This window comes from Oncorhynchus tshawytscha, linkage group LG20 (genome assembly GCF_018296145.1).
Source record: "Oncorhynchus tshawytscha isolate Ot180627B linkage group LG20, Otsh_v2.0, whole genome shotgun sequence".
NCBI lineage: Eukaryota > Metazoa > Chordata > Actinopteri > Salmoniformes > Salmonidae > Oncorhynchus > Oncorhynchus tshawytscha.
Window position 1 is genome coordinate 22,997,412 of NC_056448.1, and position 14,797 is coordinate 23,012,208.

General features: G+C 46.0%; 2 protein-coding genes and 1 pseudogene across 3 annotated transcripts; 1 reads left to right on the top strand and 2 right to left on the bottom strand.

The window, feature by feature from the left end:
- Positions 1-502: 502 nt before the first annotated feature.
- On the top strand, positions 503-2,107 carry gadd45gb.1 (growth arrest and DNA-damage-inducible, gamma b, tandem duplicate 1). The gene is made up of 3 exons (XM_024381332.2): positions 503-733; positions 845-1,052; positions 1,170-2,107. Exons 1-3 carry the CDS (start codon positions 591-593, stop codon positions 1,281-1,283), a joined length of 465 nt encoding a protein of 154 aa, XP_024237100.1. The 5' UTR covers positions 503-590; the 3' UTR covers positions 1,284-2,107.
- A 1,532-nt stretch (positions 2,108-3,639) lies between these two features.
- Positions 3,640-5,252, bottom strand: LOC112219720 (annotated as a pseudogene).
- Positions 5,253-11,681: 6,429 nt separating this feature from the next.
- LOC112219827 (coiled-coil domain-containing protein 152) lies at positions 11,682-14,672 on the bottom strand. Of its 2 annotated transcripts, none has more exons than XM_042302025.1 (7): positions 14,516-14,672; positions 13,567-13,635; positions 13,368-13,432; positions 13,090-13,225; positions 12,620-12,747; positions 12,212-12,307; positions 11,682-12,049 (listed from the first exon to the last, which is right to left on the bottom strand). In XM_042302025.1, the coding sequence occupies exons 2-7, from the start codon at positions 13,622-13,624 to the stop codon at positions 11,924-11,926; spliced, it is 609 nt and encodes a 202-aa protein (XP_042157959.1). In that variant the 5' UTR covers positions 13,625-13,635; positions 14,516-14,672; the 3' UTR covers positions 11,682-11,923. The 2 variants fall into 2 exon arrangements, with proteins under 2 accessions (XP_042157959.1, XP_024237099.1); XM_024381331.2 differs by lacking the exon at positions 14,516-14,672 and adding an exon at positions 14,076-14,205.
- Between the last annotated feature and the right edge of the window lie 125 nt (positions 14,673-14,797).

A 14,797-nucleotide genomic window follows, 5' to 3' on the forward strand; every position in this document is an offset into this window, starting at 1 on the left:
CCTTCACCTAAAACTGAAATCAGCCTACATAATCTTAATCAGAGACAATTCGGGCACTTTAAAGCACTTTACGCAGTTTTATTATTCAATTGCCCTTCTTTGGATGATTAGTTTCAGTAGGGAATAGACTGATTTGATAAATGATCAATTGCATACCCCTAAAGCATCTTTCGAGGCCATTGGCATCAGTGCGGCATTTGAAACTATAAAAACTCAAGGAAACTTGCAATGCAAAATACGACAGCCCAAATCTCTATTTTTTAAACATGTATAACATTAGAAATATTATAAATGCATATGAACGTAATGCAACATTGTTTATTTTCGGTTGGAGAGCATGCCTTGCACAGAAAAGACGTGCCGTAATGACCCCTATCAATCTGCCATGAGCTAGATTGGGACAATGACATTAGCATACCAATGCACCATTCAGGTCAACCAATCAGAGCGCTGTGTATTTACAGGGGCCACGAGCCCAAGGGTATTAAAACGCAGCACAGTCTCTTCAGACTCACCAATCTTTTCGGATTTATCCTCCGACTACACTACCTCTCACGTACGAAGTTCCTTTTGAAATATTCTGCATCATCATGACTCTTGAGGAAGTTCTGATCCAGAAGTTCGCTGAGCGTGCCCAGTGCACCGGCAATGCACTAGAGGAAGTTTTGCTCTCTGCTAAAGAAAATGACTGCCTGACGGTTGGTGTCTACGAGTCTGCTAAAGTTATGAATGTGTAAGTATGAGTTTCTTGAAATGCTAATGTAAACTTATAATTTCTATCTATGTTTTAATAATTTTGAAGTCATTTTGCACATACTTATGGTACTTCTGTTTTTTCTTTCAGTGACCCAGACAGCGTGTCTTTCTGCGTTCTGGCCACCGATGAGGAGTGGGAGTGTGACATTGCTCTCCAGATCCACTTCACCCTCATCCAGTCTTTCTGTTTTGACAACGACATCAGCATCGTCAGAGTGAACGACATGCAGCGCCTGGCCGAAATTGTTGGGGACAAGACTGGCCAGCTTGAAGATGCCCACTGCTGTCTTATCACTGTATGTTATATTACAACTCCAAGTGATTTAATTCAAACATTGAATAATATAGAATGTTATGAACTGCTCATTGTGTCCATGTGACTAATGTTCCTTTCCCCTTTTGTTTGTCAACAGAACCCAGCTGATGGTTCTTGGGAGGACGCTGCTCTGGAGAAGCTGCACCTGTTCTGTGAGGAGAGCCACAGTCTGAACGACTGGGTTCCAGAGATCACCCTTCTTGAGCGCTGATCTGGGACTTGACTCTTCTCTCTTGAGATGCTGTAAACCTTCAACCTATAAGGAAATACTCATCCGTTTACAGGATGACACTGTTTCTCATCCCTGGATACTCCTGAGGAGGATTCCGATCCAGGCAGCGCGAGGCCGGCCCGAGTGGCCCCCGCGATTCGTTGTCTCTTGTCCGGTCCATACCAAGATGACTTCCATTCTTTATGTGAATGAGGTCAGGTATGCCACGAGAGCGACAAAGATGGCCCTCATTCATTGTGCGGATGAGGTTTGGAGAGAAAGGAGAAGCGAGTTCTGCATTTTGTGGTCCAAAGAGCAAACGTCTCACGTTGAAGCACGCGCAGTAGGAGAAGAAGCGGTGCCAAGAAGAAGCGTTCTTAAAAAGGGACTTTTTAAAATGTCTTCTTGCTGAGCAGCAATAACAACCGTTGCATTCAGCGAAATGTTTCCCACTTTCCAGAATTGTCTTAATTCTCTAAAGGTTTCACTTTAGAAATGTAATCATGGCAAAAAAAGAATAGCCTTTTAAAAATATAAGAAAAGGTATTAACTCCTAGGCCTAATGCTCTGAAGTTTTGACTTTAGAACGTTTAACGCTGTCAAAACCAATGCACATTTAATAAATTGGGCAACTTATAATGCCCTAAGGGTTTCACTTTAGAATGTGTTTATTCACTTTGTAAAAGAAAAAAGAAAACAAGATATTAACTTATAATGTTCTCACTGTTTATACTTAAGAACATTTCATTATGTTTAAAATAAAAAAAGAAGACATTGATTTATAATTCTTTCAATGTTTAACTTGAGAAATGTTTATGAAAAAAACAATAACCTAATAAAACTGCATATTATATTTTTTGTCATGTGTTTTCAATTTCTTCATTAAGTTTGGACGGTAGGCCTACTTATGAGGGCAGAATGTGGGGAGGTTATTGGGTTGACAAAGGTTTTGGGAAAATTTGCATAGCAAGCGCTAAAGTCTATCATCTGCTCACTGTTATCCCTTCAGGAAAATTCTGTATTCCATCCGCCTCCTCTCGGCTGATCTGCATGTGTATAGGGGGCGCACAATAGCTGCGCGCGCTCTGCTGTCACATCCAGCGGTCCACACAGAGGGTCTTTTGTATGAACGTCGCTGGACCGGCAGATGTCTCCATAGCCACGCTGCGCCATCTGCTGCTCTTTGCAGTTGGGGGTCGGACGGAGGAGGAGTCGAGGGTAGTTTGAGTGCAAAGGGGGCCGGTATAGACTGGTTTGGGTGCTTGGATAGGATCTGGATATCATCTGCTGCTCTGCCAGATGGTGTGGGCTTTTGTTTACATGGGGTCGAGCAGGACATTGGCTTTTGGAAGCACTTCATACAAAGAGACTTGATAGTAGCCCTAAATTTGATTGCATAGGCATTATCCTATATTTGAAACACACCTGTTTCAGATTAACAAAACAAGCCTGCGTGAATGTTAATTGCGTCTTTATAGCACTATATTTCGAAAATATTTAGGTATTCAAGGATTAATACATTCACAATGGTAGAAGGTCAATTTGGTGGTCAAATATAATACAGAGATAAGCACCTGTGTAAAATCAATCTTCTCTCAGATTAAACAAAAAATCACAATGACAAAAAAATCATCTGGATTTCAGAGACTATCTATGATCTCAGCAAACAACCAAGGAGTGTCTTTAAGCAATACTATTTCAGCACATTCTTCATATTTCATGCGGTCTATTGTGATATGAATAAAAGTATACATATCACATAAGGTTGCTTTTTAAATTCACTTTGATGGGGCTCATTTCATCAGGAACATTTATACCCCTATTTCATATCTTACACGGGGCTTGCAACACCAGGATAGTGGGTTTGATTCCCGGGACAACCCATAGGCTTACGTGAAAAATATATGCACGCATGACTGTAAGTTGCTTTGGATAAAGTGTGTGCTAAACGGCATATATTATTGTATTATAACAATCTTACTTCAAATCAAAGCGTATTCGTCATGTGCACAGAACACAGTAGATGTAAACAAAACAGTGAAATGCTCTACTTGCAAACTCTTCAGCAACAGTGCAATAGCAATGTAAGAAATATAACACAGCAGTGTACAGTAGACAATAGTAGATCATAGAAAAACAGAATAAGCAATGCTGAGTTGATATAAAACAATAGATAACAAAATAACACAAATACCTGTTAAAGACATTAGTCCTTCAGGCCAATGTTTCAGTACCTGTGTGTTACCACAAATGTCCATATTCAAGTTCAATAGAACATTTGTGGCTGTATGATGCTGAGTGAATCTTCAATGGATTAAAGCAGGCTTATATAAGGACCCATGTCCAGGCTGGTCACTTACTGAAGGACACATAACTTGGAGAAGTGCATCAGACCTCTGTAGGCTAGGCGGCCCTCTTTCTTAGGATCCTGGACAAACCCTCTGATCACAGGCACAGTCTCTGTGCCACGCCTCTTCTGGGCGCGGTGTAATAGGATGCGGTAAAGCCCGGTGATGGGGCTGCGGCTGCCCTTGCCCTGGTTGTTGCGTATGTGTTCCATGTTGACACCCAGCTCCTCCAGGGAGGCTCTGATCTCCGCCTCATCATCATCCAGCTCTCCAGGCTCTGCATCTGCCAGGCGCAGAGGGTTGAGGGGGACCGGTGTCACCACTGTCCACGGGTACTCCACAGGGAGCAGCCAGTCACAGCCCAACATCTGCTCCACCGCATAGCGATCCGCTGGCACAGGCTTCAGGATGCCTCGAATCAGCCACTGGCACGGGCCTGGTACCCAGGGCGGGAGGGTGTAGACCCCTTATAATATCGGCGAGCCTCAGCTTGCCCATGGTGTCAGCCTGGAAGGGCATGGTGCCGGTTACCATGAAGAAGAGCAGGACGGCCATGGCCCACACGTCCACTGGTGGCCCCGTGTAGCACTCGTTCCTGAAGAGTTCAGGAGCGGCATAAGGGGGAGAACCACATGAGGTGTCCAGGGTGTCGCTGGTGCTGAAGCCAAAGTCAGCCACCTTCACACAACCATTACAGGTGGACAGTACATTTTCTGCCTTCAGGTCCCGGTGGATGATGTTTTTGTCATGCTGCAAAGACAAACAATTGACATACTATATGAAATAATTTGACTATTCACATTGACTGAAATAATATATTTTATATTAATTCTGTACTGGACTTTATTAAGACCTGTGATCATATTGCTGATTCTATATGTGAATTAAATTGAATATTACTGACCATGTGTTTGATGGCGACAGGATTTGTGCGAAGGTGATCTTGGCCTCTGCTTCTGACAGCCTACCATCGGAGCAGATGTGTGTATGGAGGTCCCCTCCCCCAGAGTACTCCATCACCAGGTAGAGGCGGCTGTGTGACTCCACCACCTCGTAAAGACGCACAACATTGGAATGCTGCAGGGCCTCCAGACAGGAGATCTCCCTGGAGAGTAGCCTCTGGACCTAAACATCCAGCCGCGTCTTATCCAGCACCTTGATGGCCACCTTGTCTGGGGGTGAGAAGGAGAGAGTCAGATGTTGGATAACTTGAGAAAGGTGTTTTCCTCAATTCAGTTTCAACATGCTTTACTGTGGTGGTTTCACAGTCACACTAATGAATTGCTTTGCTGTTATCATCATTACATGGATGATACATTCATCCAAGATGTTGATGAAGTTCTGTATGGTCAGCAGTGTGACCTTTACCTTTGGTGAGGACGGGGAAGGCCATTTTGACGCGGGAAAAGGTTCCATATCCGATCTCACCACGGAACTTGTAGAAGCCAATCCTACGGCCCACGATCAGCTCCTTGATGGTCCACTCATCCTGACACATTTCGGTGGTGAGCCTTTCCAGGGGGGTGAGGCGTTGGGGAGGGTCGGCCCCCTCCTCGTCCTGCCCACCTTCTGAGCTGACTGACAGGCTATAGAGGCTGGGGCACGGCCTCCTGGAGGACATCTGGTACCGGCCTCCTGGAGGACATCTGGTACCGGCCCCCTGGCATCCTTACTGCTACTCAGGGCATGGCAGGTAATGGAAAGGAACTGACTGTGGAAAGGAAATATAATACTGTATCAAGTCACCTTGAGAACCCAATAGTCAATAGTATGATGACATAACTGAATTATACTATTATAATAGTTGCTCAACATTTGATGTATTACAAAGAAAGTTTAAGTTTAAGCATTTCACTCACTGTAAGATCTACAGTAGTGGCCAAAAGTTTTGAGAATGACACAAATATAAATTTTCACAAAGTCTGCTGCCTCAGTTTGTATGATGGCAATTTGGATATACTCCAGAATGTTATGAAGAGTGATCAGATGAATTGCAATTAATTGCAAAGTCCCTCTTTGCCATGCAAATGAACTGAATCCCCCAAAAACATTTCCACTGCATTTCAGCCCTGCCACAAAAGGACCAGCTGACATCATGTCAGTGATTCTCTCGTTAACACAGGTGTGAGTGTTGACGAGGACAAGGCTGGAGATCACTCTGTCATGCTGATTGAGTTCGAAAAAGATCCCAGTCCTCCTCAATGTCTGGTCAACCCTGAAATGCAAATATCTAACTCCATTTAGCTTGTAGCCTTAGATTTCCACTAACTGCCTCAAAATATGTCTATCGCCATTCTCTGTGGTCTCCACAGCTCTGAGCTGTACCCATGGTTATGGTCATGTGAAGCATCATCCTACTCAAATTGCAGAGTAAAAGTTAAATGAACTCATAGCACAAAGTGTTCTCACCCCTGTCTCTGACACTGTCTACTCACCCCTCCCCTTGCAGATTAGGAATCAAGATGGTGTCATGCAGTCTAATCCCCAAACTTTATTTAGATGTATCTCAATCCCCTAAAGAGGCTAGAAGATGGCTAGAAGACCGGTGACATCGACCACCGAATGTCGCCCGAACAAGGAGAGGGACAGGAGAGGGACTGACTCCGGAGGAAGTCGTGACAGTATCCCCCCCTTGATGTGCGGCTCCAGGTACTGGTACCCCAGTACGCACTGGAGGGAGAGAGGTTAGTGGAGGAGAGGCGAAGCGAGTTCTGTGCCATCTCGGCCCAGGGCACGAACGCCGCCCACTACCCCGGCAGGTCCCGGAAATAGTACTGCAGAAACCTGCCCACATCCTGGTTTACTCTCTCCACCTGCCCATTACTCTCGGGGTGAAAACCCGAAGTAAGGCTGATCGAGACCCCCAGACGTTCCATGAACGCCTTCCAGACCCTCGACGTGAATTGGGGACCTCGATCAGACACTATATCCTCAGGCACCCCGTAGAGCCGGAAGAAGTGTGTAAACAAGGCCTCCGCAGTCTGTAGGGCCGTAGGGAGACCGGGCAGAGGGAGGAGATGGCAGGACTTCGAGAACCGATCCACAAAGACCAGGATCGCGGTGTTATCCACCGACAGGTGCGACCAAGGCCGCTGTGGAACGGGTAAGGGGTGTAGCTTCCCTCTGGGCAGGTGCCTAGGAGCCTTACACTGGGCGCACACCGAGCAGGAGGAAACATAAACCCTCACGTCCTTAGCCAAGGTAGGCCACCAGTACTTCCTGCTCAAACAGCGCACTGTCCGACCGATCCCAGGATGACCAGATGAGGGTGACGTGTGGGCCCAATAGATCAACCGGTCACGAACAGCAGACGGGATGTACAGACGTCCAGCTGGACACTGGACGGGACCGGCTCTACACGTAACGCATGCTCAATGTCCACGTCCAGCTACCACACTACCGGCGCCACCAGGCAGTAGGCAGGGAGTATGGGAGTGGGATCCATGGGCCACTCCTCTGTGTCATACAGCTGGGACAATGCGTCTGCCTTCACGTTCTGGGAGCCTGGTCTGTAGGAAAGGGTAAACACAAAACAGGTGAAAAACATGGCCCACCTTGCCTGTCGAGGGATCAATCTCCTCGCTGCCCGAATGTACTCCAGATTGCGGTGGTCAGTCCAGATGAGAAAAGGGTGTTTAGCCCCCTCAAGCCAATGTCTCCATGCCTTCAAAGCCTTGACAACAGCCAACAGCTCCTGGTCCCCCACATCCGCCGACCTGAGCTTCTTCGAGATGAAGGCACAGGGGCGGAGCTTCGGTGGAGCTTCGGTGGCTTACCCAGCTCTGAGAGAGCACAGCTCGTATCCCAGCCTCGGACGCATCCACCTCCACTATGAACGCCAAAGAGGGATCCGGATGGGCCAGCACCGGAGCAGAGGTAAACAGAGCACTCAGGTGACCAAAAGGGAGCAGAGGTAAACAGAGCCCTCAGGTGACCAAAAGCCCTGTCCGCCTCAGCCGACCACTGCAAACGCACCGGGGCCCCCTTCAGCAGTGAGGTAAGGGGAGCCGCTACCTGACCAAAACCCCGGATAAACCTCCGGTAGTAGTTGGCAAACCCTAAGAACCACTGCACCTTCTTTACCGTGGTGGGAGTCGGCCAACTACACACGGCTGAAATTAGGTCACTCTCCATCTCCACCCCTGAGGTGGAAATGCGGTACCTTAAGAAGGAGACGGACTGCTGAAAGAACAGGCACTCCTCAGCCTTGATGTACAGGTCATGCTCCAACAGGAGACCAGGGACACATGCTCGGTGCGTGTAGCGGAGTATATGAGAATGTCATCAATATACACCATTACACCCTTCCCATGCAGGTCCCTGAAAATCTCGTCTACAAAGGCCTGGAAGACTGATGACGCATTCATCAACCTGTACGGCATGACGAGGTACTCATAGTGCCCTGAGGTGGTACTGAAAGCAGTCTTCCACTCGTCTCCCTCCCGGATACACACCAGGTTGTAAGCGCTCCTGAGATCTAGTTTGGTGAAGAAGCGTGCCCCGTGCATTGACTCAATTGCTGTGGTAACTATACCTCACAGTGATCTGGTTCAGACCCCGATAGTCAATACACGTGCGCAGACCTCCCTCTTTCTTCTTCACAAAAAAGAAACTCGAGGAGGCGGGTGAAGTGGATGACCGAATGTACCCCTGATGCAGGGATTCAGAGACATATATTTCCATAGCCTCCGTCTCCGCCTGTGAGAGGGGATACACGTGACTCCTGGGAAGTGCAGCGTCTACCAGGAGATTTATCGCGCAAACGCCCCTTTGATGGGGTGGTAATTGAGTCGCCTTGTTTTTGGAGAAGACCTGGTCTGGACTTTCCACGTAGTAGCACCAAAGGAAACCCCTAAAACCCTCCCCGAGCACTCTCTCGACCACCCCGTGAGAGCCCTCTGTGGCCAAGAAACAGTGGGGTCATGACAAACTAACCAGGGTAGACCTAGCACCACTGGAAACGCAGGAGAGTCAATAAGAAAGAGACTAATTCTCTCCTTGTGACCCCCCTGTGTCACCATGCTCAGAGGAGTGGTGGCATCCCTGATCAACCCTGACCCTAATGGTCAACTATCTAAGGCGTGAACGGGGAACGGCACAGCCACGGGAACAACAGGGATCCCTAAACTATGAGCGAACGATTCCCAGCCGTGCCTGAATCGACGAGCGCCTTATGCTGGGAATGCGAGGAAAACTCAGGGAAAGTGACATACACAAACATATATGCAACAGAGGACTCTGGGTGAGAATGGTACCGGCTCACCTGGGGTGGCGCCAGAGTGCCCTGCCTGCTGCCTCGAAACCCAGAGGTACCAACCCGACACCGACCGGCAGTGTGACCTCTGCGGCCACAGATGGTGCACGAGCTGGAACCCCCTCTGGTCTCCCTGCGCACCGCCCCTCACAGCTCCATGGGTATTGGAGAGGGGGTGCAAGGGGATGGAACCAACAGACCCTGATTTGAACGTCCACGGGTAGCCAAAAGGTTAACCAGCCGGATGGACAGGTCCACCAGTTGGTTGAACGTGAGGGTGGTGTCTCTGCAGGCCAACTCGCGATGGACGTCCTCGCGCAGACTGCAACGATAATGGTCGATCAGGGCCCTGTCGTTCCATCCCGCGCCGGCAGCCAGGGTCCGAAACTCCAGGGCAAACTCCTGAGCACTCCTCGTCCCCTGCCTCAGATGGAAGAGGCGCTCACTTGCCGCTGCCCGGAAACGGCGGGTGTACTCCTCAAACTGGTCCAATGCCCCATCTCCCTCTCTCCACACGGCGTTGGCCCACTCCAGAGCTTTCCCGGTGAGGCACGAGATGAGGGCGGACACCCTCTCACGGCCTGAAGGAACCGGATGGACGGTTGCCAGGTATAGGTCTAGTTGTAGTAGGAACCCCTGGCAGTTCGCAGCCGTCCCATCATATTCCTGGGGAAGGGAGAGACGAATCCCACTGGGACCAGGAGGGGCACGTAGTGGAGACCCCGGTTGTGCTGGTGGAGGCGCTGGGAGAACTCCCTGTCTCTCCCAGCAGTCCATTGTCTGGACAACGCGGTCCATGGCAGTGCCAAGATGGTGGAGCATTGCTGCGTGCTCCCGGACGCGCTCTTCCACACCTATACCCAGGGTACCTGTTCTTGCTGACTCCATAAGTTGGGTTCGGTATTCTGTAAGGCGTGTGTACTGGCGGTAGAGAAGTCAGGCGCAGGAGAGCAAAGACTGTGTTACAACGGTTACAGCAGTTTAATGATAAAAATCACCGTGAACAAAAACAATATATACAATGGGACAAAAACCCCAGACATAACGTGCACAAGCACTTACAATAAACAATACCGGACAAGGACATATGGGGAACAGAGGGTTAAATGCACAACATGTAATTGATGGAATTGAAACCAGGTGTGTGGGAAGACAAGACAAATGGAAAATGAAAGGTGGATCTGCGATGGCTAGAAGATCGGTGATGTCGACCGCCGAACGTCGCCAGAACAAGGAGAGGGGTAAAAGGGATCATAACGCATACAGTACCAGTCAAAAGTTTGGACACACCTACTCATTCAAGGGCTTTTGTTTATTTGTAATATTTTCTACATTATAGAATAATAGTGAAGACATCAAAACTATGAAATAACACATATGGAGTCATATAGTAACCAAAAACGTGTTAAACAAATCAAAATATATTTCAGATTCTTCAAAGTTGCCACCCTTTGCCTTGATGACAGATTTGCACACTCTTGGCCTTCTCTCAACCAGCTTCATGAAGAATTCACCTGGAATGCAATTTCAATGAACAGGGGTGCCTTGTTAAAAGTTAATTTGTGGAATTTCTTTCCATCTTAATGTGTTTGAGCCAATCAGCTGTGCTGTGACAAGGTAGGGATAGTATACAAATGATAACCCTATTTGGTCCATATTATGGCAAGAACAGCTCAAATATGCAAAGAGGAACAACAGTCCATCATTACTTTGGTCTGATGTGTCCAAATTTTAGTTCCAACCGCCGTGTCTTTGTGAGACAAAGAGTGGTGAACGGATGATCTCTTCATGTGTGGTTCCCACTGTGAAGCATGGAGGAGGTGTGATGGTGCTTTGCTGGTGACCCTGTCTGTGATTTATTTAGAATTCAAGGTAAACTTAACCAGCATGGCTACCACAGTATTCTGCAGCAATACGCAATCCCATCTGGTTTGCGCTTAGTGGAACTATCATTTGTTTTTCAACAGGACAATGACCCAAAACACAACACTAGGCTGTGCAAGGGCTATTTGACCAAGGAGAGTAATGGTGCTGCATCAGATGACCTAGCCTCCACAATCACCAGACCTTAACAAGACCTTGCACTAGGGTTTTAGAAAGGTAAAGAAATGTGCATTTTTGGACCCTTTGGCCTTGACTGTAGGTTAGAGAACACCAGTTCTATGTAACCAACCAAAGCGCCGTCCGTGTCACACATAGTTTACCTCTTGATTGTAGCGAGAGACGTGAGGATCAGGGGGATGTTCCCAGAGGGAGATTAGCTCAGCCTGCTCCCTTCAGACACAGCACACCACATATAAAAAGATAACAGTAAATCTAATAGGTTGCCCAGCTGCAGCCCCTGGTTTTCAGGTGTACTGCCCCTGTGCATAGTCACGGGAAGTATGCGTGCTGCAGCATCCTCTGAAAAATCAGAATATTTTTTTCACGATAGGTAGTGCACGGGACCTTTAATAGTCCTGCATTAGCTTACAAATATATCTGTCTGCAGCACCAACTCACCTGCTTTTACACTATGGTTGAACTATTAGATGTTCAGTTTCTTTTGAAAATAAAAATGTAAAAAGTTTCACCACATTAAAACAAGAGTTCAGTTCACGTAAGTGTTGACCATAAAATGAGGGACAGATGTAAATTAATCACCAATCACATTATATAAATAATACTCTTCAGAAATTACTTTGTCAAAGCAACATAATAACTAGGGCTTTACAATGATGGTGAAAATGTGCCGAAATGTTGAGATTAAGTGGATTTAAAATTTTCCTAGAAGTCACAGAGGGTGCAAGTCTTTACTCATATAAAAAAATCGGATTTATTGAATTCTCCATGTGGTCTATATTAAAGGGCACTTCAATTAATATAACAGGCTTTTAAAATTCAATATTGGTGCACAATTTCTATTTAAACAATGAAAAAGCACTCATTTCGTAGAATGACCCAACTACTGTTTGAGAGCAAACACCAGGAACACTATACCAAAAAGAATACAAAGGCACTACTGTAGATGAATTTCACTCCTGAATATTTTAAATATGCTAAATCTTCTTTCTCTTTAGACGGGAGTCACTGAATCCGCTGGTGTGCTGGTTCTCCAATTCCTTGATTCTCTGGCGCAGGGCCTCGACCTCTCTGTTCTTCTCCTCCTGAAGGAACTGGAACTTCTGGGAGCACACCAACAAACACACAGGTAGGCCATCAATACAGAAACACAGGATAAACACATGCAACATCAACAAACAAGTGTGCACAAGGGGGCACAGGTTGCTTCAAACTCGCATTTCTGTGTGAAGTGTTGGCTTAGTATGTGGTCAGAGGCTCCTCACCCGTTTGAAGATGTTCTGAGGTAAAAGACCTGAGCCCTGGGGCTGCTGCTGGATCCTCTGTGTGGTACTCTGCACCCTGGCAAGCTTAGCACCAAACTGACAGCAGAAGAAACAGTGTTAGGATTGATCTGTCCATCAAACTCACGTCATGTACATCTTTACCCCAAGCGGCAAATGAAAACCACATGTACCTTTGCACTATCCTGCCTGTAAAAAACAGAAATAAATCACTGTGACTGCAAGCTGGTCTACCTACAGTATGTATCAGATGACTAAAATAGCAGTCATCTTTACACAGAGTAGCTTTGCCTATTACTATAAAACCAGTTACAAATATATATCTGCTGATCTGTCAATCAAAAACATGTTACACACATAATTCTTTAGCAGTGTTGCCAGTCTGTATACCTCCATTTGTAACTTTAATATTTCACTTTGCCTCTCTCTCTCCTGGTCCCTCAATCTCCTTCTCATCTCTGCCATATCTGACTCCTTCCTCTCCAGGGCCTCTTTCAGTTCTGCATCTTTCGCCTCAACTGCTTACAAAAACACAACATAAGACAAACAGGCAGCCCTAAATATGTAATATTATGATATATGTGTGACATTTTGTGGTAGGTCATTCTGTTTCAGAGATGGAATGCCACAGTCCAGTGATCCTCAATACTACTACAGAGCTGCAATACTGCAAGTTTTTGTCCCAGCTCAGTAGTGAGACACATGCTTCAGCTTTAGGTGTGTTGAAGATCAGTTGATACATTGAATCAGGTGAGGTTGCACTAATCTGGGATACAAACCTGCAACACTGCAGCTCTATGAGCAGGTTTGATGATCACTGCCGGTCACTCAAAGGAAGGGTTTGTGTAATGTGTTCTTACGTTTGCTCTGTGTTTCTCTGTGAGTGTCCTCCACCCCTCTCCTGCACTGGTCTCTCAGAGATTCCAACTCCTTCTGATATCTCTCTCCCACAGCTCTCATCTCTGCCACCAGCCTCTGAATCTCAGCTTCCCGCTCCTGACCACAACCAACCACAAGGTGGAAGCAATGGCAACATATTCCGTTTCTCTGTTCTATTATGTCAATTTTGAATCCAAACTATTTTATTGTGCAAGAATGAAATGTTCAAATTCAGTTTATTCAATCATTCTGCCCTCACCTCTACTGTCCTATCACTCAGCCTTTTCAGGTCTGACACAGTGCTTTTCAACTTTTCATTCTCCACTGTAAGATAAAAGGGTGTTCATTACAATTAAATTATAAGTTTATTACAACAGTTTACATCTTGGATTCAGACAATAGAAATAGTGTACACTAAAGATGCGTTGACCAGAGTGCCTTGCAGAGGAGATTATTACCTCTGAGGTCACACTGCTGCAGTAGAGTCTGCTGGAGTCCCTTCACTGTCCCCAACATCCCATCTCGCTCTGTGGGACAATGACGTAATCAGGTGCACTAATGTTATATTATAGGACCACTAGAGGGAGACACACACTATAAATATAGTTTTCAAATTAGAATTTTAGGCCTCTTCACCAGACCTTGAGAAGATCCAATTCTTTAAATTTTCGATTGGAATTGGACATTTGTAAAAGTTCCTATTGGTCACTTTGTTGGCATTTCAAACCAGACCAAAGTGCTACCCATCACTAAAGATAACACAATCCAGATGCGTGGTTACTGTAAAATCAATTTAAATTACATTTAACATCTCAGTCATTTAGCAGAGCGATTATGGTTAAGTGCCTTGCTCAAGGACAAAGACAGATTTTACACCTAGTAGGTTACTGGCCCACTGCTCTTAAACTAGGCTACCTGCTGGCTAAAGATCACAGACAAAAGAGTTTGAATGCATAAGAATCCTCACCCTCAATCAAGCACTTCTCTTTGGTCTGAGAAAATTTCAGAACTCTGTTGGTCTCATCCAACTTGATCTCCAATATGTTGTTTTTACCCTTGAGCTCTGTAATTTTCTTTTAAAACAAATAAATATAAATTATAAAAGGACTGAATAAATATGCCCCTGGCTTTTTAAACAGATTTCATGAAGAATTGATGAAGGTAGTGAAGGGTAACGTTAATTGTGGCCCTATAACTTACATTGAAATCCTCAGGCAGTGGGGGAACTGTTGTTACTGCCACTTTCATGACAGGATTAATTTAAGGCAAATTCAGCATAGCCTGCTCATAGGCTATTTTAAGAGTTATTTAGCTAGCTAGCTAGATTAGTTACTGGCTAGCTAGCGGGCTAACGTTAACTTACCTACCTGAAGAACTAGCTGTCCTCCTACTTTATGTTAAAGTTACCTGTTCCAGATGAGTGAAATCATCAATAAACTTGTCCAGATTTACTACTGTACATTTCTTCATCTCTAGGTTCAGTGTTTTATTCTTCAATATGCTAAGCTAGCTAGCTACCTGGCAGGTGTATACCATATACATCACAACGGTTTAAACGTCTATTTTAAACTACAGCGGGAACTCTTGTCTGCACGTGTCACGTGTTCAGTATTGCAGGTACGTGCGCTCAAGATGTCCACCAATCGAACGGTTGCTATTTCTTGACGCTATAAAATCAAATGTAGTCCT

Bases quoted from the DNA above. Each gene is read 5' to 3' on its own strand.
- gadd45gb.1 (XM_024381332.2), top strand. From the start codon at position 591: ATGACTCTTGAGGAAGTTCTGATCCAGAAGTTCGCTGAGCGTGCCCAG. The intron at 734-844 runs GTAAGTATGAGT...TTTTTCTTTCAG, and splicing joins TCTGCTAAAGTTATGAATGT to TGACCCAGACAGCGTGTCTT. The intron at 1,053-1,169 runs GTATGTTATATT...GTTTGTCAACAG, and splicing joins CCCACTGCTGTCTTATCACT to AACCCAGCTGATGGTTCTTG.
- LOC112219827 (XM_042302025.1), bottom strand. From the start codon at position 13,624: ATGTTGGGGACAGTGAAGGGACTCCAGCAGACTCTACTGCAGCAGTGT. The intron at 13,433-13,566 runs GTAATAATCTCC...TTTATCTTACAG, and splicing joins GCAGCAGTGTGACCTCAGAG to TGGAGAATGAAAAGTTGAAA. The intron at 12,050-12,211 runs GTGAGGAGCCTC...GTGTGCTCCCAG, and splicing joins CTCAGAACATCTTCAAACGG to AAGTTCCAGTTCCTTCAGGA.